This window comes from Etheostoma cragini, chromosome 8 (assembly GCF_013103735.1).
Source record: "Etheostoma cragini isolate CJK2018 chromosome 8, CSU_Ecrag_1.0, whole genome shotgun sequence".
NCBI classification, from domain to species: Eukaryota; Metazoa; Chordata; class Actinopteri; order Perciformes; family Percidae; genus Etheostoma; species Etheostoma cragini.
Genome location: NC_048414.1, coordinates 16,507,267 through 16,530,841, shown reverse-complemented (window position 1 = coordinate 16,530,841; position 23,575 = coordinate 16,507,267). Strand labels below are relative to the sequence as shown.

At 40.5% G+C, this 23,575-nt stretch overlaps 1 protein-coding gene across 2 annotated transcripts in view; it reads right to left on the bottom strand.

Moving 5' to 3' along the window:
• Positions 1 to 9,606: 9,606 nt before the first annotated feature.
• Positions 9,607 to 23,575, bottom strand: part of wnt7bb (wingless-type MMTV integration site family, member 7Bb) — a 32,178-nt gene continuing 18,209 nt past the window's right edge. For both annotated transcript variants that reach the window (XM_034879402.1, XM_034879401.1), the window contains exons 3-4: positions 17,234 to 17,505; positions 9,607 to 13,162 (exon numbers count right to left, since the gene is read on the bottom strand). In XM_034879402.1, the coding sequence (XP_034735293.1) occupies positions 12,683 to 13,162; positions 17,234 to 17,505 (752 nt within the window). In that variant the 3' untranslated portion in view covers positions 9,607 to 12,682. The remainder of the gene's footprint in view (positions 13,163 to 17,233; positions 17,506 to 23,575) is intronic.

Below are 23,575 nucleotides of genomic sequence, written 5' to 3'. Positions count from 1 at the left end.
TTTTTCCCGATGGCTACTGACAACACTAACATCAGCGTTACTAAAGAATAGCAAGAAGCCGGTGCTTGCGCTAGCAATGCTAACGCTGAGGAGCTACCCACCGGCAGCGTCAGCCCAGGTTGCGCTAGCAATGCTAACACTGGTGAAGAGTAGTGTCAGCCCAGGTTGGTCTAGCGATGCGGGGGCTACATACAAGACAACCTTACAGGATCCTTTGAATGGAGATGGTTACGGAACCGCTGCTTTCACTGTCCACGATGACAACTATGGCAATGATGAAGATGGTGACACACATAAAACTCAGCAACTAGACCCTGTGAGTAGCAGTTACCCTAATCAATGTGTTATGATTGAAGATGATCCAGCACTCTGGCCAAAACAGCTGTCAAACAGAGAGCACGTCTTTCTCAGATACATAAGGGCTGAAAAAGGGGAGAACAAGAGTTGTGGAGGGCCCCATGCCTGTGTTTGCCTTAGGCCTCAAAATGACTAAATCCGCCCCTGTCTGAATGTGCTCAATTTCAATTTTCAGATACGGTGGTTCATAACTTTACTAAAGCGTTGGCTGGTTTTTAACCTGTTTGGTCATCTGACCGCTTGTGTTTCTTACCATTTGAACAATTTCCTTGTGTTCCCAGATCTCCCATTACATTCCACAATGCAATCATATCTGACAGAAATGTTGGCCAAAACTGTAAAAATGGGAACAAAGTTGTAAAAAAACTTTTTATGCTTTAAGTTAAGGTTGTGCAATGCATGACAGCAATGATTCACAAAGCTTATTTAGTAACATATCGTTTTGGCTTGTACAGACTTGACAAGCTGAAATTTAAAGTTGAGCTAAAGACTAAGCTTGTGTTCCTTTGCCATTATGGCAGCATGTAAAGTTAAAATGCAAAAAATGCTTGAATTTGAAATTACATAATAGACATTTGTCAATAATTCAATATCGCATGGAAAACATAGAATCCTGCACTGGTTCTTTCACTGCATATGGCCACCACCTATCAATTTTATGAATCTACATTCACCAGCTTATTTCATGAAGACTCAGCTTGACAATGATAATTGAGTCTTCCGTGCCATGTCTTTACATTGCGGCTATCCAGCACTGCTATCACTGGGCCTCTAAAGTACCAAGTGTTGAGCTTGCAGATAGTTTTGCTTATACATCCAGCCTCTAATCTGCAAGATTTATACGTTATCCCACCCCTGTAATTAACAGACTTCCTATTAACTCACCTCATACATTTATAACATTTACTATCCCCACATATCAGGACATAACAGGACCTATTGAGATGTCAGCTTTAAACTGAAAACATTAGGTGGTTGCCATAGTGACAGTCATCCCTCATATTCCTCTCAAACCAGCTCTGCTTCATGCTGTGTTCGCTGTTTATTCTTCAGCCAGATCAAAAGATCTTTCTGAGGGAACTTCAAGTGGCATATTTTAAGAATGATAAAAGAAGAACAACATTACTGTGGGTCACAAATCATAGTTTGTTTAGCTGTGAAGTTACTTAGAGGACTTATATAAGCTCAATCAAAGAAAGATGAATACACATGTGAAAGAAGCCCGGACATCTACTGTCAGAATCAGCCAATCCTGCGACAAAGCTAACCCAGAAAGTCCAGGTCATCCTGTCGAGTTTCATCCATGCTGTCATGAACCCCGTCAACCACAGCACGTTAACCAGGAGTCTGAGGCAGGCTTTGGGGTCAACTCTCTGCCTGTGGCTCAGCGTAGCAGTACAAGTGTCTGGTCAGACCCACTGGTCAGGCACCACGCCCTGCCAACAACCACCGTCTGACAGCTGCTGTTGCCTCACCAACCTGTGCACATGTGAAAAGTCCACAAAAAGACAAGCAAGCTGTTGGGACTTGATTGGACATGAGTGCCTTATCACTGACTCCATGTGGAGCAGGCAGTATTCTTAAATGGTCCAAGTGATGAGAGGTGTAACTGCAGGTTGCGGGCCAAAAACTGGCAGGAGTTGAAAATACATTTTACTGCTGCTCCAAGACAGACCTAATAGCACTTCCCAATGAGGTCTAATGCGTTTATGTATTTGGGGATTACATTTTATTGCAATTCAGCTCAATAAAACAGAGAAATGTAAGGGTAGAAGTTTTCTTTGGAAGGACAATATACAGGTCCATATGCAGAAACCATGATACTCAGAATTAGAAACATATTAATTTTGCCTCTGCTTTCTGCCCAAGCCCGCTAATTGATAGAACATATCCAAAAACTGGTAAGTTGATCCTAAAATGAACATATGGAGCAACAACTCTTTCAAACCCCCTTTAATTTCAAACGTTGTGAATGGCTAATGGAAGTCATCACTGAGCTAATTCAAAGTAAGGAATTTATTTTACTAATCTTTGAAAACACAAAACAAAGATATCGTTTTTGCTAATGTGAGAACATAAATTTGATTTGTTGTGTTTACAGAGCTCAAAGAGAAAGATCTGATTAACACCATACAATGAGTCATTTTGCTCTGTTAAGCTCTTCTGAGATTTACAACACATATGGCACTTTGTAGTTATGTGATAATCTCCCACCCACAGGAGTTAATTGGATAAAAAAACAAGAGCTGAAAATATTATTAAGATGAGAACTATAAATAATTCTAAACACCAAATTCTAGCTTTAAGCAAAACCTGTCCCCTCTTTCTTAGAAGCAATATTGATTTAAATTAATTTGTAGTAGCACACAACAGCCTTCTGCCTCCCAAAAACCATTCTGTTGTTTTGGTGCCAGTAAGATTTCTGCTGAACAAGCTGACACCAGCACTATAAATAAAGGATGCTAACATTGCTAACAGGAATTGACTGATGGAACATGCTACAAATGTATCTTTCCAATGCACTGCTTATGCATCGTTCAACTATTATTGGAACCATAGGTACATGGTTAGCTGAAAAACAGTTGTAAAAGCTTTTAAAGTGTGAAGCAAATGTCAAAGTTAATTCCAAATGATTGGAGTTCATTCAAATGATAAGTTTAGCCGAGAAAAGGTTACTGTGAGCCGGCTACAGAGCACCATAAGGCCCCAGTCATTTGAGCAGCCATTGCAGTTAAGTTTAGCCGACAAACGGTGACTGTCATGTCGTGGTGAGTTATGTTAGGGCACCAAAAGGAATAGTTTATTAAAAGATTATGGTTTGGGTTTAACCACTGGTCCCCTTAACAAACAACCGTTTCCTGGGTAAAAGTTTGTGTGTGTTTTACCCTTGAGTTCTTCTGGACACAAACTTTGCTCCCCCACTTTAAAGCCTTGTGTTTTATGATCCACATTGTGCTGCTTGCATGCAGTTATACGATTTCCAGTGCATTACTTTTCATAGCTAAACATAAGAATGGTTCTTGAGAACAGCCTGGTTGACTGAACAACTAGGCATGTGATTTGTAAAAAACAAAACAAAAAAAACAGCAGGTTTTCTCATAGACTACAGGCTGGATCTCCTCTATAGATCTTCTCCATGGTAACTCTGGTGGGGTATTAAGAGAAGGAAAGGAGCTGGGAAGAGGACCGTCAGTGCCAGAGCTTTGCCTTAAACAAAGACATGTGTTACCAAAGGGATGTCAGCCTGCCCGCTCCCCAGCACTGTGTAACTCAATCTCCCCACATTCTCATCCACTTAGGGGGGGGGGGGTAGGAAGAAAGGGTTAAGTATGTTGATCAAAGGCTCAATGATGGACCAAAGGACTTCTCTAGATCATCAGTGTGACCTTGGTGCATCCATCAGCCATTAGGACGTCGGGGACTGAGGCAAGGCCCAGTTGGTATGGAGGCAGTGGAGGAGAGGATAAAGGGGAGCTGAGGGTCTATTGGAGTTGGGGTGCTGACGGGCTTATGTGGTAGAGGGCGAGGTGGTGGGGGGAAACAGGACCCACAGAGACAAAAAAAAGAGGGAAAAAACTGGGAGGAGGGTTTGGCGGATTAAAGCCCCAACCAGCCTTTAACTTATCCCAAACCACATGGAGCTGGTGTCCAATGCCCTACATATTCAAAGGCATGTACACTAGCCCACTTCCAGCCGGTGACACAGATGGAGACAGAAATATACAAGCGCTGGGCAACCAGTTTCTCTGATGTTGCTTTCCATGCGGTGCGCTCCGCTGACAGACTGAGTTAGCCATCAACTCTCTGAGCGGGAGATGGACAAGTTCACTTGTGTTAAGCAAACTTTGTCACCATGCTGCTCATCATTACCTGCCACAATCGCTTAAAATCGGTACTACTCGTTGGGGTTTTACACAGCTGAAAAAGTCATTAAAAGTAGTAAGATAATTAGTTTGAACAACAAGCCCTAGTGTTTCTTGCACCCTGAGCTGCATGTTGAGTTGGAGCTGTTTGTGTGTTGTTCCGGTGACCTTCCATCCCCATGGAAAAGCAAAAGATTCAGCAGAACTTTCCATGTATATGACCCACATCATGGAACCTTTTCACCTCCACCAGCGCTCTTTCCACAGGATAGACCGGGAAGGAGGATGCACTGGCATTGGATCTCACTGGCACTGACAGTGTGCTTTGGTAAGCTATTCCTGGACTATTCTCTGGACCTGACCCCAAACTGTCGCTCTTTAGTGGAGCAAAAGAGTGATTGACTTTTTGCTGGTACAGCTTGTTGATTTTCAGTAGCAGAGATGGAGGGAAGTTGCGTAAGGTGAGAACATTACTTTAAGACCGATGGGAACTTGTTGACAACATGTATGTGCTTTGTAAGATAACCAAAACATTTAAAATTACTGTATTTTTCAAATAGCAGCTGTAAAGTGTCAAGTTCTGTGGTCTCAGCTGTGTAATATTTTGATGTTGTTTTATCAAGACAGATCATTTAGAGTAAAGCACTTGGAGCCTTTCTGAGTTTCTAAGGTTTGGACTGAGTTAATTCTTTTATTTTAGTAAGGTCAATCTATTATTTGCAGCATTAAAATGAAATGCCAAACTCAATTTGCTAAACATGAATCATGGTTTAGAAAAACGAATTGCTAAGCAATTAGCTGTAAAAATTCATGCTGTGTCCTTGGAAATACTGTACCTCAGTATACATTAAAAGCAACAGGCCATGGAAAATGTATTTACAAGACATAATTTGCGATCAACTTCATGAAAATTGTAATTTGCTTCATCCAGAACATTTGTCTTCTGCTTTGTCTCACAGAGGGTGAGGGGTCAAACGCTAAGAAAAGGGCCTTTAAGGGTCTTGTAGCTTTTCACTAGGTGGAGTCTGCTTTTAGAACCCCGACCTCACTTCATGAAAACAAAACGTGTGGAGAAAAATAACCTCAAGGAGAAGCCGTGGCCTAGCCAACCACTGGACACTGAGCAGCACAAAAGCGCGTGTGGGCTGTCCTCGAACTCCCTCCGCCAAATGTCTCATGCAGAAACCCACTTCCCATAGGGACGTGTCTGTCTTACACTCAAGCAGGCAGATTCAGACAGACACAAAGACACACAGAGACACACACACACATATGTACATGTTGAAGTTGCATGCAGCCTAAGGTGAGGTGAGCAGGCAAACACATGCTTACAGAATGAGCTTTGCTCACACATGAACAGAGACACAAATACAGCAGCGCCTGGGGTTAGACCCATCCCATCGTCTCAGACTGCTGATGCTATCCTTACTGTAGCTGTGAGGCCTGAGGGCGTTACCGCATGAGTATTAACCTCGCTCATATTTTACAAGCACCGCTTACTGCCCAAGTCCAACATAAACAGGTGTGCTTGCCAAATTGGGCATCATTACTCCCTGGGCTAATGTCTTGTCTGCTTATGTATATGTAGTCAGAATTTTCCCTTTAATATCTGTGAATCTAAAGTTATTTACAGTGTTTTTGACAGAGATTTTTTAACGGGTTCAGTCAGAGCCACACAAGAGAAGTTGCTTTTGTCTTTATGCAGCCGTTTGGTTTGGGGATTCCCATCAAAACTCTGCAATTCAAACTTGTTGTATTTTGCTTATTTTTTTTCATTTCATTGACTCACCGTGCCTTTGCTATTTAGTTTGACTTTTGGTTACAATCCAGTTGCTATTTTAATATGAGACTGACGATATTCTGAAAAAGGCCTCTGGGAGCACTACTGTGAAGAAGAGATAACACACAGTTCTTCAAAAACCATAGCATGCCTCAGAAACAGAGCCCAACATTGGTACAATACAGATGGATGAAGGCAATCAGGTAGCGTTCAGAGTCTTCAGTCTGGGGTCTTGAAGATCTCCACTTTTCCTTGTGGTCTATGATGTCACACAGGGCTCTGCCTTTGAATGGCCATGTGTTCCTTGCCACTAATATCAAACAGATGATGAGAAACCTCCAAATGATGGTCTTTTACTAAGACAAGCAGTCAAAACAAAGTTAAAGGAACACAGAAAAACACCAAGCGATCACATGAAAAAAGAGAAGAAAATATACGTTCCTAATTGCTGCAGGCTGTGTTGTGGGCAGCAATAAACTGTATTGTGTGCTCTTCTTCTTTGTTGACAGTTTTAACATTTTAAAGAAGCATTATGATGGTGCAAAGACTGATTGCATTTCTCTCCAAGAGGGCTGCCAAGAGATGTTTTCAGCACAGTAGTACTTCCATGTTTTCCCAGCTTTTATCACCTTAACCAAAGCCTTCACATCCTGGAATAACAAACACGACTTAAAGGATTGCACCAGAATAATCCATCATCCATGAGACTGTTAAACGTCCCTTTCCTCAACTGAGGAGAAGTCTGTAATTGAAATGTGGCGTCTGGAAGACAACAATCCTTTTCTTCTCAGTTGGTATCTGGCTAATCTCAAGCACCAGCTCAGAAGACCTCTGACTCCTTGATTTTTAATTTAATCCCTTCATTTGGGCAAATTTATATTTTTGCCACCCATGCTTCTCTTCCCCCACGCTTGCAGATGTGTCTTATCTCTGAGAAGCCAAGCCTCTGATCTAAACGTTCCTATCTCACTTTGCCAAAGTTACAAATTACAAGGAGGCATAGTGTTGGAGATAATTCAAAGGAATTTGGGAGGGCTTCTCTCACTTCACAAAACAGTGGAACAAAATTTTAAAAATGACTTAGCATGAAGCAATGTTGCTATCAACAATAAAAGATCTTAACTTAAATGTGTAATCCTTTGGCTAGGATACATCATATTATCTATACAGCCTTTATAAATTTCCTTTAGATACCAAAAGGTTTTGTCCGCTAAACGAGGAAATCACTCTGCAGGATTGACCTTTTCTAAACTACTTCATTGGTTTAAATCAAATTTAGTACGTTTTTTGTCTTTCCTGTTCGCTTCAATTTGTGTAAATGAAAACGGACTCCTTGACTTTGTAAGTCAATTGAAGCTATCCTGGTTTTCTAAAGCACTACAGACCCAGACGTGTCGTGTGCCAGTGAACTCTGAATAGCAGGATCATAGGATACATTTGCATACAGTTAATTTATGGCCTTGGCAGACATAAGCGATATCCTTTCCAGTGATGTCAGTGGTTACCTTGAGACTGCCTTTCCTCCCAACTGGGCCCTGAATTTGAAAAGTGGGTGCGTCGCTCCCAGTGTGAATTAGACCAGAAGCATTAGCTTGCACAATATATCCCAATGAACTAATGATCCTGACACCCAAACAATAGCTGCTTTAGAAGAAGGCACACACAGCAGACTCTGTTTTTCTATCTCATATTTTTAATGACAAAATGTTTGTCAGAAACAAATGGATTTATTTTTCTCAATCCAGGGAATAGTATGGGGAGCTTATGCGGTTCCGGTCCCCAGGGCTTCAGACTACTAACAAAACACATCTTACTTCTGCTCTGCTGCCCGCCTACAATGCTTTTCACATACAGGAGGACAAGTGGGAGCGTCCAGCAAATGAATGAAATGGCATGGTTCTCTTTCACAGAGCCACTTCATAGAAAGAGCTGGATGAATCGCCAAAATGGTAATTTATGAATGATGTAAATCGTCCCTCACTGCCTTAAAAAACTACATCACTTTGAAGGCTAGAAAGAGTCAAAATAATGAATGAATTAACTATCATGAACTTATTCATAGGCTGGAAAAAAAACTGTTTTACCTTATCTTTTTACCATGCTTTGCACTTGGTCCCTAACTTGGTGTGACAGCTGCTCCTGCTTATATAGTGTACCCACTCTTTCTCCAAACCACTCTCAATTAGCTCCTCTCCTAAATAACCACTCTTTTCACGATCAGTTTCCGGCTACACATGCACCTCCTTGTTTCATCAAGCCATCCCTTCCATCTCAAAAACACCCTTACAAAAGAACTACACTCTTGTTTGTGTGTCTCAAAACAAGAGGCACACTGAGCCACTTCCTATTCACATCAGGTCATTTGCATAAAAGTCCTCTTCTCCATTTAGTGATTCCGAATGGCTCTGCCAACACAGACAGCATGAGGAGAGGATCAAGTGTTAAGCCAGTTATCCTGTCCGTCCTAAACCCTTAATGAGTTCTTCCTGAGCATCATGAATCAACCCACACCATGATTTGAGAATAAACTGCTAATATCATCTGCCATTTCAACCACAACAGAAAATAAAGTGTTGAAGTAGAGTAGTCTGGATCAACTGCGGTAAATTTACCGGATGTCACTCACCTTCCACTTATTTTGTGTTGCTGTTCTAAACTCTGGTTGCCTCTGTAAACAACAACCAGAACCTCAAAGCTAGCAAGCCACGCGCTAAAAACTAGATTTTCTGGAAGACAATTTGAATCGTGCAACCCATTGGTGGGGATTGCTTTGGATGAAATACACATAGCATACAGTGGTAAGAGCAAATTATGTTTAACCGTGTATCCAGCCAATTTAAATATCTCACGTTACTATATTGTGTGAACAGTTGACGTTTTCTTTAGCGGGGTGCAAATGTTCTAACAAAACATATTCCTTCCTGAGACCATTTTCCAGATCCACCGTCATTGCGACCGGAGATTAGCATTGCCCATGACAGTTGTGATTGGTTTAAAGAAATAAACACAACCCGGGCAGTTTTTCTGCTATCAAGGAGTGTATGTGTGGAGGGGCCAGACCTAACGCCACAACTCTGTGGGTCTGGCAATGTGAGACTAAAGAAAGGGTAACTGTGGGTGTCACAGGTTGCTGTGACCACCCAAATCAGAGAGCCCCAATTACCCTGAAGAAAACAGCATGTGGGATTTCCATCCCTAAACAAAAAACAATTCCAACTTGATGAATGATTAGATTTTGCATGATTACTACAAACGTATTTTGTGTGAGGCAATGTTTTGTCATATTTAATGGAAAATAACAGTTTTTCATAATCCTTCTTGCTTTTTTTCTTTTACTTTCTGTGTTTCTGATCACATTTTCACTTGACAAAGACATGAAGAAGATACTCCTTTCCATGCTGGAAGAGATAATTGACTTCTGTTCCATGCGTGCCACAATCAAGACGGAAGACCACAGCAAATTATGAAAATGTGCTGTGTACAAAATAAAATCAGCAAGTCAGCACATTGCTGGATTTATTTATTTTACATTTTTAAGTATTTATGCTTCCTAATGCATTTGCCAGTGATGTCACCTTCCTAAAATAATGGCCTGACATTTTTTAAAGGTTTTTCAGAAAACCCCACAAAGTCTCACGCTTGACATAGGCCATTACACTAAACGAATAGAATCACATGACCTGTTCAACTGAGGATGTAGGCAATTTTACCAGTGGTGGCCAGCACCATAAGGAGATGATTTAGATCATTTTTGTCAAAAAAATGACTCAGGCCATTATTTTAGGAAGGTGACACAGTCGTGTTGGAATGTTTGAATATCAGACTTCTACATAAAGTTTGGCTTTAAACCTGGACACACTCAATGACCACATTTAATGTGTATGTTTTTCTTCACAAGGAGAGAATTTATGAAAATAATAGCTTAAAATATTTGTTGGAACAGTCGATATGGGCAACTAATCACACTGGGCGGGAATATTCCTGTTCCAACATGCATTGAAGAATGTGAATTCCTTACTCAGGGTTCAAGGATAACCTTTCTTGTAAGTTTGTGTGGAAAATGTATTTGAATCCTGGTCAAAGGAAACATGATTTTTTTAAATGCCTCCTGATGGGGTTATTTTGATCTATTTCAGAAAAAAATATGAATTTTAGAATGAGGCTACATGCTGTTATATTAATAAGTTACTTTAATTGAGTAAACATGCAAATCTATTCACATGACAACTGTGTTTGATCCATCTGAGTAGCCCCTCTACGAAAAGAAAATAACTTAAAGACTGATGCACACAAACGTTTAATCATGCAAAGTGCAAGACCAGGCTATATCTGTCTCTAAATCTCTATAATGTTTGGGTATTATTAATGCGCAAAAGTTAATACATTCTAAACCTATCAATGATTACGTAAACCAAAAGATAAACTGGCCTGTATAGTCCGTAAACCTCACATGACCTTGGAAATATGGTTTTATAGATTAAAGCTGAATAGACGGCAAAAACATGAATATGTCAACAAAAAAAGTGGTTATAACATAAAGTGCCACAAATCACTGCACATTCTCAGCCCAAAGCCAAGTGTTAGCATATGGTTTATTTAGCCTCTTTCACACTGCATGAATTAAACGAATCATAGGACAATTTGGGAAATCTGCTTATTCACTTTCAGATGAGAAGATTGATACCCGTGTTGTTTGGAGCTACAGCCAGGAGAAAGAGCTGTGAAAGAGCTAGCTTGACTCTCTCTAAAATTAAATTAGATATTAACAAATGGTTCTACGGGGAGTAAGATTCTAAAACGATTTCTTGGAGAACAACATCGGGTTGCATGGACTTTCTGGATTCTTGTTATCACCAGCAGAGACACTGCACAGAGGTAACGTTGTTCTTTAAGAAATAGTTGGAGCACCTTATTTATTTTCATAGTTTTGGCCCTCATTCCTTTCTTATAACATTATACTTATCAAGTAAATATTAAGGATCTGGGAATACTAAGACATTGCTAAAAAGTTGGCTAGCTAAGGTTTTTGTGCAATTTCTTTTGGGGTTGCCGTCACTATTGTCTATACCAGCAAAGTGGATTAGATAATCTGGGTCTGTCCGACGTCATTGTATCACTGTATTTCCAGATCTCATCAATAACTTTGGTGAGTACAACTGATAGAGATAATACAAACTCCTAAAAGACCATCTTTGTTGTAATTAAGTGGAATCATCCTTTAATGTAGCAGCAGAGTAGAGCTAATCTAGCCAGGAACAAAATTTCACTATAGCCCTATTGAGAACAATGAGTGTGAATCATCAGACCAAAGTTAGCCTTGTGTTGTTTAACAGTTTCTTTAAACTATAAATGTTTGTCGGGCAGCAGATCAGTCACATAATAATAATATCTTCTATAGTTTTTGTTACCTTTGGTCTATTACATGCATGGGTATGTGGTTCTAACTAACCACTCCACTGACCAGAGCTTTACAGATGTTTATAAAATGTATGAATCAGTATCTCTCTTTAAATTTAAGGCAGACTGCAGGTTCAACTCCAACTGATATTTTAGCGATGAACTGCCAAACTGAGTCACATAGGAGTTTATTTAATTCTCATGAGTCGTATCTGAATAGTAAATATCAGTGCAGCACTCGACAACACATCCAGCAACATATCAGCTTCACGTTTAATAAATTGAGGAAAAATCTCTGCAGGTAAATGAGTTTTCTTGCTACTGTATATTAACTGAAATTGCAAAAGCATCCAAATAGATGGTACTGCTTGGGGAAAGAAGACTACTAACAAACAGTATGCTACAGTAAAATAGAATCAAGGTGTTTGAATGTGAAACACACTGTAATGATGTGGTTGTTTTTTCCGTTGAGGTGTGTTTTAGGGAGTGGGGGTGGGGGGGACACACACATTTTCAGTCAGAATTTCTAAAAAGTATTTTTTCTTACACTTAGTACAAAAAAGACATCTCTACCCGTTAGTGCTTCGTTTTAAGATACTATAACATAAATAAACAATTTATTTTCAGTGTTCAGAACAGACAGTTCCAGTGTGACTGGAAAACTAACATACTCCACCATTTTCCAGTTGGCAGCAGAGGGTTTAACAGAGTTCTCCACTCAGATTTTGGCGCACCCCAACGCGCCATGCTTACAAAATGTTCTTCATTTCTACAAACCTCCAACATAAGCCCCAGTCAATTTGGGGGGTTTTCATGTCAAGATTTACTTTTTCTCCCCTTTAGTGAAACATACGACAAAACCTTTAAAGGTTTTCAAGACTTGACAAATCTCTCCCAGTCACCGCAGCTGCTGTCATTTTGATCAACTCCCAGGTTACTGTGTTTTCTCTCCATGCAAGTGTCTGTTGTGAATTTAACAATTACAAATCCCAGAGTTTCCACGGGGACCTCATCCATTAGCTATAGTCCCATCTTCACTGCGGATGCATCAGTACATGAACACAACTTCTAAGTGACAGAAAAGTCCTGGGGTATTACCTACTGATATTTAGCATTTACTTTCTGAAAAGAAATAGATAGATTCTGCTGTGCAAAACGATGCCATGAAGAGCTGATAGTGTAAATTCCATTCCTTTATTTAAAAGTCTCTCACTGGTCCTTGTCACACTTCCTCATTCAGTTAGTCCTTGGCGCCTCACTTCCTGGCACTGAGTTCCTCGGGTTCTTATTTGCAGGTAAACACCTCCGTCCTCTCACTGCACGTGTTGCACTTGACAAAGCAGCACCATTGGAACTTACAATTGCACTGCCACACTTTGGTGTACTGGTGTGTATTGTAGCCCCGCCCGCAGCACATAAGGTCGCAGCCGTCTGTATGTTGCGAGGTGCGGTTGCACAGGCGTCCCTGGGTGCCCACGCTCCCCGTGGCTGCGTCCTCCTCGCAGTAGTTGGGCGACCTCTCGATGTAGACGAGGTCTGTCTCCATGGGCTTGCGGTAGCCCTGAGTCTGCTTCACCTTGAGGTGGGTGGGCTGGCGCAGTCGGCTAGCCCGGACTACCTCCACGTGCACAGCTTCGTTGTACTTGTCCTTGAGTACGTAGCCAATTTCACGGAATTTGGGTAGTGTAGTCCAACAGGTCTTGGTGGTGCAGGAGCCTGAGACGCCGTGGCACTTGCACTCTAGCTTCATCCTTTCTTCTAGTACCTGGAGAGTAAAATACAAAACAAAACTTGAAGAACTGCAGCCACTCTACAAAAAAACTCTCTAAAAGGTCGGTTCACCCAAATTACAAAAAAAAATCTCAAGAACCTCCAGTGGTATCTGCATGGCTAGGTAGTTTTGGTTTCATTCATCTAGGTTTTCACACATCACAATACAAAGGGGGCAAGCTTAATTTTGTGTAGATTTAAAAAAAAGGAAAATAGACATCAGAAATGTGTCTTTACAGACACAATATCTCTGTTACTCTAGATAATCTATAGAACATGAAGCCAACAGCAACTATCTGCATGTCTGCTATATATATGTGACTAGAGGCAAAAGACAAAAACTGACTAGAGGCAAAAGACAAAATTACCATGCTGAACAACTCAATTTTCAGTTCCACTTACATTTTAAGTAAGTTCCATTTACATGTTAACATCACTCTAGATATGCTTGTATTGGTGTATGAACTGTGGAAAGCTCTATATTCTTTATACCTGCATTCAGTAAACATTGATGAATAAACGGTTAGCTTTGTGTTGTGCCACTATGTAAGTGGAAACAGATCAAAATATCAGATTTTTGTGTGTGTTAAAAACTCTGTTGGCAATGTGGCATTTCTTATCTGCCTCCATGCTTCTAGTAAGCCGTGATTGTGCTAGTGTCTTACATTGTGAGTTCAGTGCAGTTATGGCACAGGTACTTAAATCATATAAAAACAAAGCTTTAGTGCAGACTGACAGCTCTCTGTGAAGAAGACAAATCCAGACATATCTGAATTTCTAGTCATGGATGACATGCAGTTGCATGTCCTAAAGGAGTGAAAATTGCACTTACTGGTAATATTCCATCCTGTAATTTTGTCTACCTTCCCTAAACCACATCAATGACAGAGAATAATAAACATGGCTCTAATAGAACTATCAATCATCTTAGATCACTTGAATCCAGATCCTATTGTTATTGATCGTTCCACATGCAGTACAAAACAAAGACGAACTCAATTAATTATTTACAGCTGGACAAAAGACTTGAGGTTTATTTGACTGCCTAAACCTTGTGATACATAGAAAAAAAACAAATGTTGCCACATGCATGAAAGTGGATCACAGTTATGTATTCACATGCTTTGAGTCAAAGAGTCATTTTAAATGCAATAATGTCACTTTTTTTTGGTTATTCCCTTACTCAGACATGGAGTTAATTTCTCTTTGAGGTTATGTCCAACATATGGTGCAAAGGGCAAAATGCCTTCTGCTTGAGGCCTAATCCTGGGGCATATGGGAAATATTGAGTGTTGTCGCTAGTGTGTAAGTGTCAATCCTCGTGGGACTAAGAAACAAAAAAAACTTAAAATAAAAACGGTGCCCTCTTCGGTTTCTGCTAAACTGTTCTCAAAGGCAAAGGGACAGGGAAAAGAGAGGGTGGAGTTCAAACGGGTCATATTAACACAACTGTAATAGTGCTGACATGACTCCTTTTACCAAATTAGGAACCCCTGATTTGCTTGAACAAAGCATGTGTCTTTGTTGTAGAAGATGTAAGTTTGGTTGGCAGGGAATTTTTTCATTGTAGCTTTTTACAGAAGCACAAGTTATCATTTCTTTCAAATACTTACAAAATGTACACAAGTTGTGAACATTTTTGGACATTTGATTGAAAAAACATGAGCTCCACCACCTTCATAAAAGCCAGGGTCAGCTGTCAATCTCGCCTGCATGTTGATTCAGATTAAGGATTTCCAAAAATGTACAGCGCAAACCCACAAGGAATGCCTGGCATGAGGAGTCTGACAGATGCATGGAAACATTTACTTAAACTGTGTCCATCAAAGCCTCGGATCTGTTACTAATTAGACCAATATGACCAGATTCCCCTCTAAAGATCACTTGTCAAACACATAACCCCAACGCAAGATGAAAGATATGGTTCTTTTACATTCAGTTTTGTCACAATGGAGTTTTATGTTTCAATGATGCTTCTCAGAGTTTAGATAACACAATATCAGCTGGATCCTATTGGAGGACATCCTTCCTCATCAGCGTCAAGGTCATTTGTATCAGCTCATTTGTCTTGAATATGTTGGTGTTGAGGATCTTTGCACATGCTACAACAACGGTGTAATGCAGTGGACAGGGAAAACAAACAAGATCTACTTCCATGTTAACTATTCTTCACAATAAAAATAGCCCAGCAGAAAGGAGAGGATAATCCTCTGCATAAAAACAATTTCAAGTGTCTTGTATCCAAAAAAATTCCATGTCTTAATACATATATGTGTCTCTGTTGGTCAAATCTGATGGCAATCTGTCCAGGTTTTCCCATGCTATATGCAAATCCCGGACTAAACTCAGGTCCATTGCCTGGTCACCAGAAGCTGTTTGGTAACTGTCAAGAACGCAAAGAAGAAAAAACGCCAACTTGTGTACTGTAAAAGTTTTGTTAACAGTAAGCAATAATCACAAGCTAGCTAAAAACTGTGAACCAACACAAAGGCATGGATGAATCACATTTATGGCCTTTGAGCGAAGTTTAGAGGCTCAGACCTCTGTATCCTTAATAACCTTTTCCAGTCTTTTCAAGAGAGATTTCGGCTTCTCGCTGAAATCGGACTTTTGCACATTCTCTTAGAATCCCGGGTTTCCAAGTCCCAGAGTGAGAACAACAACAGTGCCAACTCCAACCCTGACAGCCCAACATGCCACCACCCTGGCATGCAGCACAGACCCAGTCTGCTGTGGTAACAGCGGCATTGTCAGCTTGCTTTCACACCCTGAATAGACGCAGTCAAATGGCAGTGACATGTTATGGTATTGTGCGGAGAACTGCAATAATATCCTGTTCCTGACTTTACACTTCATAATTCCATGAAAGGAGCTGGAAAGAGGGAATGGCAGTCCTCCATCTGGCAACCAATGGCCAGGCCCCTTTTCCCAGTGGACACACAATAAAGCAAAAGTTATTAATTAGATCCATTTGTCAACATAACATCATCTCTTTTTTTAACTGTCACACTTTTTCTCTTTCTCTCTCTTTCTTTCTTCCATGGCTGTTCTGGGATGACTAATAGCAAACAAACATGTCCATAAGGAAGTTTGCCAACACACTCTCTCAGAAATAAAAGACACCCTTTTAGAATGGAAAGATATGTCAATAATTGGCTGAAGCAAAACAGGCTGCTGAAAGGCTAACAGGGTGATCAATCAATCAGCAACTCGGTCAATCACAGTCCTCTGCCACATTACTGTGTGACGTTTAGCTCTTTATCTGGGACTGTTTGCTCTTTTGCAAAGGAACACATTAACACATGCATGGATCAAGTTTGTATGGGTTGAGTCATACAATATTTTGTTCCTTTAAAGGAAAATTATTTCATGTAATCAATCAAGGACTCACTTATAGGATAACTCTGCTTTATTTTAACTTGGGCCGGATTTCCATTCTTATGAGTATCCTTTGTATCTCTTTCGATAACATTGTACTCATCAAAGTAATTGCCAAGATCGGGGAGCACAGCGACATTGCTACAACAAAGTTGAGAAAGAACCATGAGCAGTAAACAATCTGCCAAGCTGTAAACAAACTTAACAGTAATGACAGAATACTTAACCCACAAGGTTTTGAGATGAAAAGAAAAGTGAACACACCCAAAATGTTGGTAATTATCCATCATTGCACAGGAAAATCGGTGGCATATACAATAGTTCTAAAGTAACAAAGATGTGATGGATGTTTTCAACGGACGGTTTGGGTTTCATAATTTTGGCTGTTTCATGCTCCCTCTGACTTCTTTTTAGCAATGTCACCACATACCTACATCTCAGCCGTTAACTTGGTGTACAATTGTATTATTACTGATAGGAACGAGGGCCAAGAACTTAAAAAATTAGATCCAAGTTGTAATATATTTGAATAACTCTTTAAATCTGCATTATTTATTGTCTCCTTTCATAGAATGAGTTGCTCAATTTCATAATATCTATAAAAAAGATTTGATCGAAAAGTGTTTTGCCGTTGCTCTCTCTGGATCACTTCTTGAAAAATATCTTGTATCACAAAAAAACTTTTTACCTTTCTCCCTGCCTCATTGTTATGCAAGTTCATCAGGCGGCGTGGGGTCTTTTTAATCTCGCGGGCATCCACGAAGCGGCGAGAGAACTCGATTCCATACTTGATGTCAGCCGAGCAGCCTCCCCACTTCCATCCTTCCTCCTGATTGTAATAGCCCTGCTTCTCCCGGTCGCAGCCACACTGGCTCAGGTTGCCCTGGCTGCACGCGGCAGTGATGGCGTGGGCCACTCCTGCAGCTGTGATGGCGTAGGTGAACGCTGCTTCTCGACTGCCTGAAAGTGGGAAAATAGGTCTTTTAGGAATTTAGAAATACGGGGATGAGTTAAGATATTAGCACTGAAGTTACACAAAACTCAGTACACAGGACATGTTAAGCACCCACTGGAACCATTAAAGACTAACATAAGTTGCATCATACAAAAATGACAAATCAGACACCCAAGTACCTTCCATCTTATTTTGTCATAGTTTTCCAATATTGTACAAATGTAAATCCTTACAAGGGCTAATGCTTATCACGATCCTCTTCTGCACAGCAGAGTTTCAACACCACTCCAGTCACATTATGAGTTGCTGATTTTGACCTTGATAAACAGCACAGCAATTCCATCGTCTTGGTGAGCGACCCATTTTTCCTTCCCTTTCCTAAACAGCTTCCCTCGTGCACCTTGGTAGAAATGTTGTAACATTTCCGACCGCAAAGTCCTTTGGCCCAGCCTGCCAGAGTGCAGTGTTGGAATTCCAGTGTGGGGAGAGCTGGTCTAGGTGCTGTCCAAAGTGCTGAATTCCTCTACAGGAGCACCTTGTACTGCTGCCCACACAGCAAACAGCTGGGGTCTGCAGGTCTGGCTGACTCACTCACACTGCTCACTGACAAGAAAGGAGACACTCTGGGGAGCAAGAGCCAGATGGTACCAAGACTGCACAAGATACAATCATGAGCTAACCCTAGACAGGAGATATTTTTAAAACTGCTCTGTGGAATTTCCTTTAGTGTTGCTGTGTGGAAATCTTGAAAATCCAATTTATGTTATTTCTGTGCTTTCATCTGATCATTATATCTAATCAAAGTATCATGAGTTGAGAAATTATGTGACTGACAAAAATGCACAATGCCATTTTATCAAGACAAAAATAAGACACTTTCCACAATTACTGATACATGTTAAATAAATACTGTTTGAATAATTAAAGCTATAGTGCATAGTTTCTGCCGCCCCATGAGGAATTCTAAGTGATGACAACAAAACCATTGGCGCTGCCACATGATGCAAGCCTTCCGTGACCGTGCACCGCAAAAAGTTACATACTAAAGCTATAAGTCTTGTAGAAACAAATTTGTCCTGCAACTTGTTGATTGTTGATTAATGAGTAATCTGCCTGGATTATCTGACCAACAGTCCAAAAGCCAAACATGTTCAATTTAGAATTATATAAAACTGCAAACCCTCATATGTACAAAAGGGTGAATGTTTTCCATTTTTCCTTGATAAATGGCATAAAAGAGTACTTAGTAATCAAAATTGTTGTTAATGATTTTCTGTTGATCAAATAATTGTTTGAGCACTAAGAAGAATCATGTTTTTACCATGGTTAACCATGTTATTTGGAATAGCAATGATGGATTTTAGATAAAATGGCAGCCAAAAGACTACAGTACACATTTAGCCAGAAGGTGGCAATAACCCCACCATACCATTCCTTTCTCTTTCTAAATATCCCAGAGACCTCTACTTATCTCCTAATGGCTATAGAGGGCTGTCTTAAAAGGCCTCCCCTGGTCTAAAACAGACTGTGGGCTATTACAACCTTGGTCTCTCTTCAACTGGCAGTAATCTGGAAGCGGCCTAGCAGCAGAAACAAGGCTAACCGCAGAGCAGAGAGGAATGTTTTATAAGTCTTTTGATGTATGTTGTGTAATGTACTCAGTTGCAATTATTTGAATCACTCTAGGTGAAACGCATTTTTTTTCTGCACTTCAGAGAGCCCAAAAGCTCCTTGATATATCATTTCCTCAATGGCTTTCAGAGAAACAGCCAAGAAGTTCGTCAGATTAGTTTGGCAACATTACATCAGATCTAAATAGCAACTCCAGTGTTCTGGACATTGTGACTTGATCACAAAGAGCATAGGATATATCAAACATTCTGTGGTCAGAACCTCCTCGGATACTCATTTATTTTTATGTTAAGTCAAGTTAAGTAGTGTTTTTTGGTTTATTATGAATATATACCAGTCAAATCTTAAATGTATTCCATTGGACTACTTGGCTGTAACATGTTCAAACATGTCAGATGTGAGAGATTTACAATATGTGTTTAAATTATTGGAGTTTAAACAAATATGCAAAACTTTCTCAGTGCAAAGGGGCGCTGCAACAGTGTTGAATCTGGCAAAAACCTAAATGAAGAAGTAAACTTTGTAAACATTCAGTACCTACAACAAATAAACTGTCAGATACTGCAGATGTAACCACTGTCTTCCACCAAAAACAGAAATAATATCCTAAAATGAGCAAATGGAGGAAATGTTTACATCTGCAGCAGCAAAGCACAACAATAAAAGTGGAAATTATAAGGAAATAAAACACAAAAATGCCTCAACATGGCCTGTGTAATTTTGCCTGACCAAATAAACTTTTAACAATTTTTTAAAAAGTTACTCGATGGAAAATCTTTGCTTATTTTACCTGATTTAATGTTCCCAGACAGTGCGGTCAGATATAGCCAAGGCTGCTTGTGTTAGCTGGAGTCTAGCCTTGGCATGCTGCTTTGCATAAAGCAGAATAGTAACATTTACATATCTGTTGGGGTTTATATTTGCCTATTGCCTAATTTTATGGAGCTTTTTGAATTAGGTACTTCTAAATAAACTGCGTCTATGCAGCTGTTTTTTATTTAATTTCCTTTTTCTTCTTCAGAGGGATTTTTTGCACCTCTTATTCTAGTCTCAGGGGCATTTTCTGAACTCTAACAGACGTTTTCACCCAAAGCCACTGTTAATTTCCTATCTTGGCACGGGTGCTGTAGAGCTAATACCATGGCCACAGGTTTGCCCGGTGGGGACTGACTCACAACCACTTGCTTCTTTGGTTAGCAGCAGAGCTGTGCCCCACCAGCTTGTGGTAACATTCTGCTGCCCCCACCTCACACACATGCACAGATGGAGGCGCGCAACCATAATGTAAATGCATTCACACGCACACATATGCACGCAAATACTCAGTAACCGGCCACATAATAAAAATACACAACATACTCACACTACCCTCCACCCGCACACACATACACTGTTAAAATCACATTTGCACATAGACGCACAAACAGAGCGTCACTGTAATGTTTAAAACAGGATAAAGGCAGTTTCCAGAGAAAGGGTGGTTCCCCGAGCCATAGATGCATGCCCATTTCTGGACCCATTGAGTTTGCTCATGGGGAAAATGATGATGATTGGGCTTGTACTGGTTGTCACCCCCTGGTGGGTCTGGCGGTGCCAAAGCCCTCCCTGGCCATAATGAAAGCCAATTACACAAGCCATGGAACTGTGGCGATCAAGAACCTCTTTTTTTCTTTGTGCAATGAACCAAAGAAGACATCGGAAATTAGATTTTTTTTAAATATGTTGTCCGCTGGGTATAAATATCCATGTTTATGGAGCATTCAATCTCCCTCTTGCCTCGTCAATCACATTATGTTTGACAATTCTATGAATCAAAAACATAAAAACTACAATCAAAGTCCTTCACTGCATTTAATACAAATGTTCTGCGTGCATTGAAGAAAACAAATATATTGATACATCCACAAGAAATAGTGTAAAATCTGTTATCTTGTGTTGGATGCTGTGTTTGCAACGTTATGTTACTCCGTGCCTTCAGGAAAGGAAGGCCCTGCTTTGCTTAACAGCCGTGCGGTTGATGAAATGCAGAGGAGAAAACGCACCCATAACAGCAGCAGAAAGCTCTACAGAGGCTGGCCCCAGAGTCCTGACAGCCCTCCAGGAGGAACCACCCTGGGATAGCCTCGCTAGCTGCCAGTGGAAAATTGGAGTGACCAGAAAAACCTCAATGAACTTGGAAACATCCAGGAGAGAAGAATGGGGGAATATTAAACCAGATGTCTAATGGAGTTTAGTGGCAAGTGTCTGCTACACTATCCAAGAAAGTAGGGAAGAAGAAGATCTGCCTTGCTTCACTCAGAACAGGTACAAGCATTCATAAACAGGCATAAAATATCCGGTTACTATATCCTGTGTCAGGGACTAAATCCAGCGATGTAGTGAAAGATACTGACTCGGTGTGCCTTGGCCTTCACGTTGACTGACCACACCACTTTGGACACGGGCCCCTACTGCAGTGCCCGTCGTGTCGTTTGACCATCTGCCGAAACTGGGACACAAAAAGAAATCTCTGGATGTAGTGGCTCGCCACTAAAACGGCAATCTGTGTTTAGAGACGGAGGCAGGCACACCGCTAGACAAATTTCACATGACACAGCACAGGAGATTTACAACCGACGACACTATGCAGGCAGTGCTGGTGTAGTATGATGTAGTAACACTGCCGCTGACCTCAACGGGCCTCGCTTTCTTTACTGCTCACAGGCTATGGTCAGGCTGTGTTGCTGACAAGAGACGAAAGGGAAAAGATATACTGAAGGGACTTGGACACAGGGCTGTGGAGGCCACTGCTGTAGCCAAAAACCAACCCAAGGTCAATTTGGTTGTGTGCCTATCCCACGAGACAAAGGGTTGAAATCTAAAATGGGCCACAAACAGCACCATGTTACATCTTATTCCTCACTTTCTGAACACAGTTTTCTATTTCTGTTTTCTTTCTATGATGACTAAACTCACCTGCACAGAGTAGCTACTGTACATGTTCTGCTTGTTTGGCTTTTTAAAATCGTGTTAACTGTATGTTAATGTTTAGATCCTGGCACAGAGAAAGCTACTGACATCCAGATTCAAATTAATTGTTTGCGTAAGCATAATTGGCCACAATACTGGATTCTGATTCAAATAATTAAGGTTGCAAAAGCTCATACAAAGGTCTGTGGCCAATGTGTGCTGCAGTGAAGCATGATGTAAGAACACTGCAGATACAACTTAATTAGTCTACTGCAAAGGTGAGGAGGACCGGATATAGTGAGAATATATCGGAAGACATTTGGCAGATGAAAAGGGCTGGAGAGAAGTAGTTTAGACTGGAAAACTGGTGGGGGTCTTGCCAAGCAACAGGAAAACACCCACATGCACAAACACACGCTGAAACACACATAGACCGGCAGAGCCCAGCAGTGCAGCTGAATGGCCTCTTCACACAAGCCAAGCCTGTTGGTGGAGCAGTGAAGGGGAAAGCTTTTTAAAGGCCCCCTCATCCCCGACATGCACTCACACCCTGGGGACAGAGGAGGATTGGATTGCATAAGAAATTACATCGCAACAACACACGAAACACTGAGTTTTAGAGCTATATATCCATTAAGCACAAGGACATCCTGTCACGGACAAATGGCAGTACAGCGAACAAAGGGAAAAGTGTCACCTGCTGGTGGCCAGGGGTCTTTACACTGTGGTGATGTTGACTGACAGTTGGCCTACATTACAAACAGGACAGGACCCAGCAGTTGCAAATTCCCCAAACTCGACACTTTTCTTCAATTACACAACTTTATTTTTAAGGTGGACCAGGATATAACCCAAGCAGTTAAGATTACTGTTTGTGGAACCGCATGTAGATTTACAGAATTTTAAACTAAATACTGATAAAGGTTTCTCCCTACTCAATTCACTTCAAATTGCTTTATTGGCATAATTGTCAGAAATAACAATATTGCCAAAGCATCAAGGAAAAAATGTGAGAAGAAATATATACATACAATTCATTGAGTAAACTAAAATAGATACATTTAAGATAAAAAAATAAATAAAAAATAAAAACAGGAAATCAACAACAGTATGAATCAATCAATATACAGTAAAATCTCTAGTGTCAAATGTAAGAAAGAAAACAAAGACAGAAACAAACATCCCACTACTCTCTCTGTCTTGCACTCCCACTCTCTAAATAAAGTGAAACACCTTTAGCCGAGAAAGTCCCCGATTTTCATTTAATAAAGCAAAAAACTAAACTTTATAAAGCAAGAAAAATTCAAAATTTTACAAAGTACCAGCTATAACCTGTACAAAAGAGTGAACCAAATAGAAATTTAGATTAGAATCCTGGGGGGTTTTGATTGTATGTTTAAGTTTATATACATTAAAAAAGTTATTTTCCCACACTACATGTACAGTTTAATAAAGTTATGACATCCAAAATACTAAAACAAGCTCTAACCGATG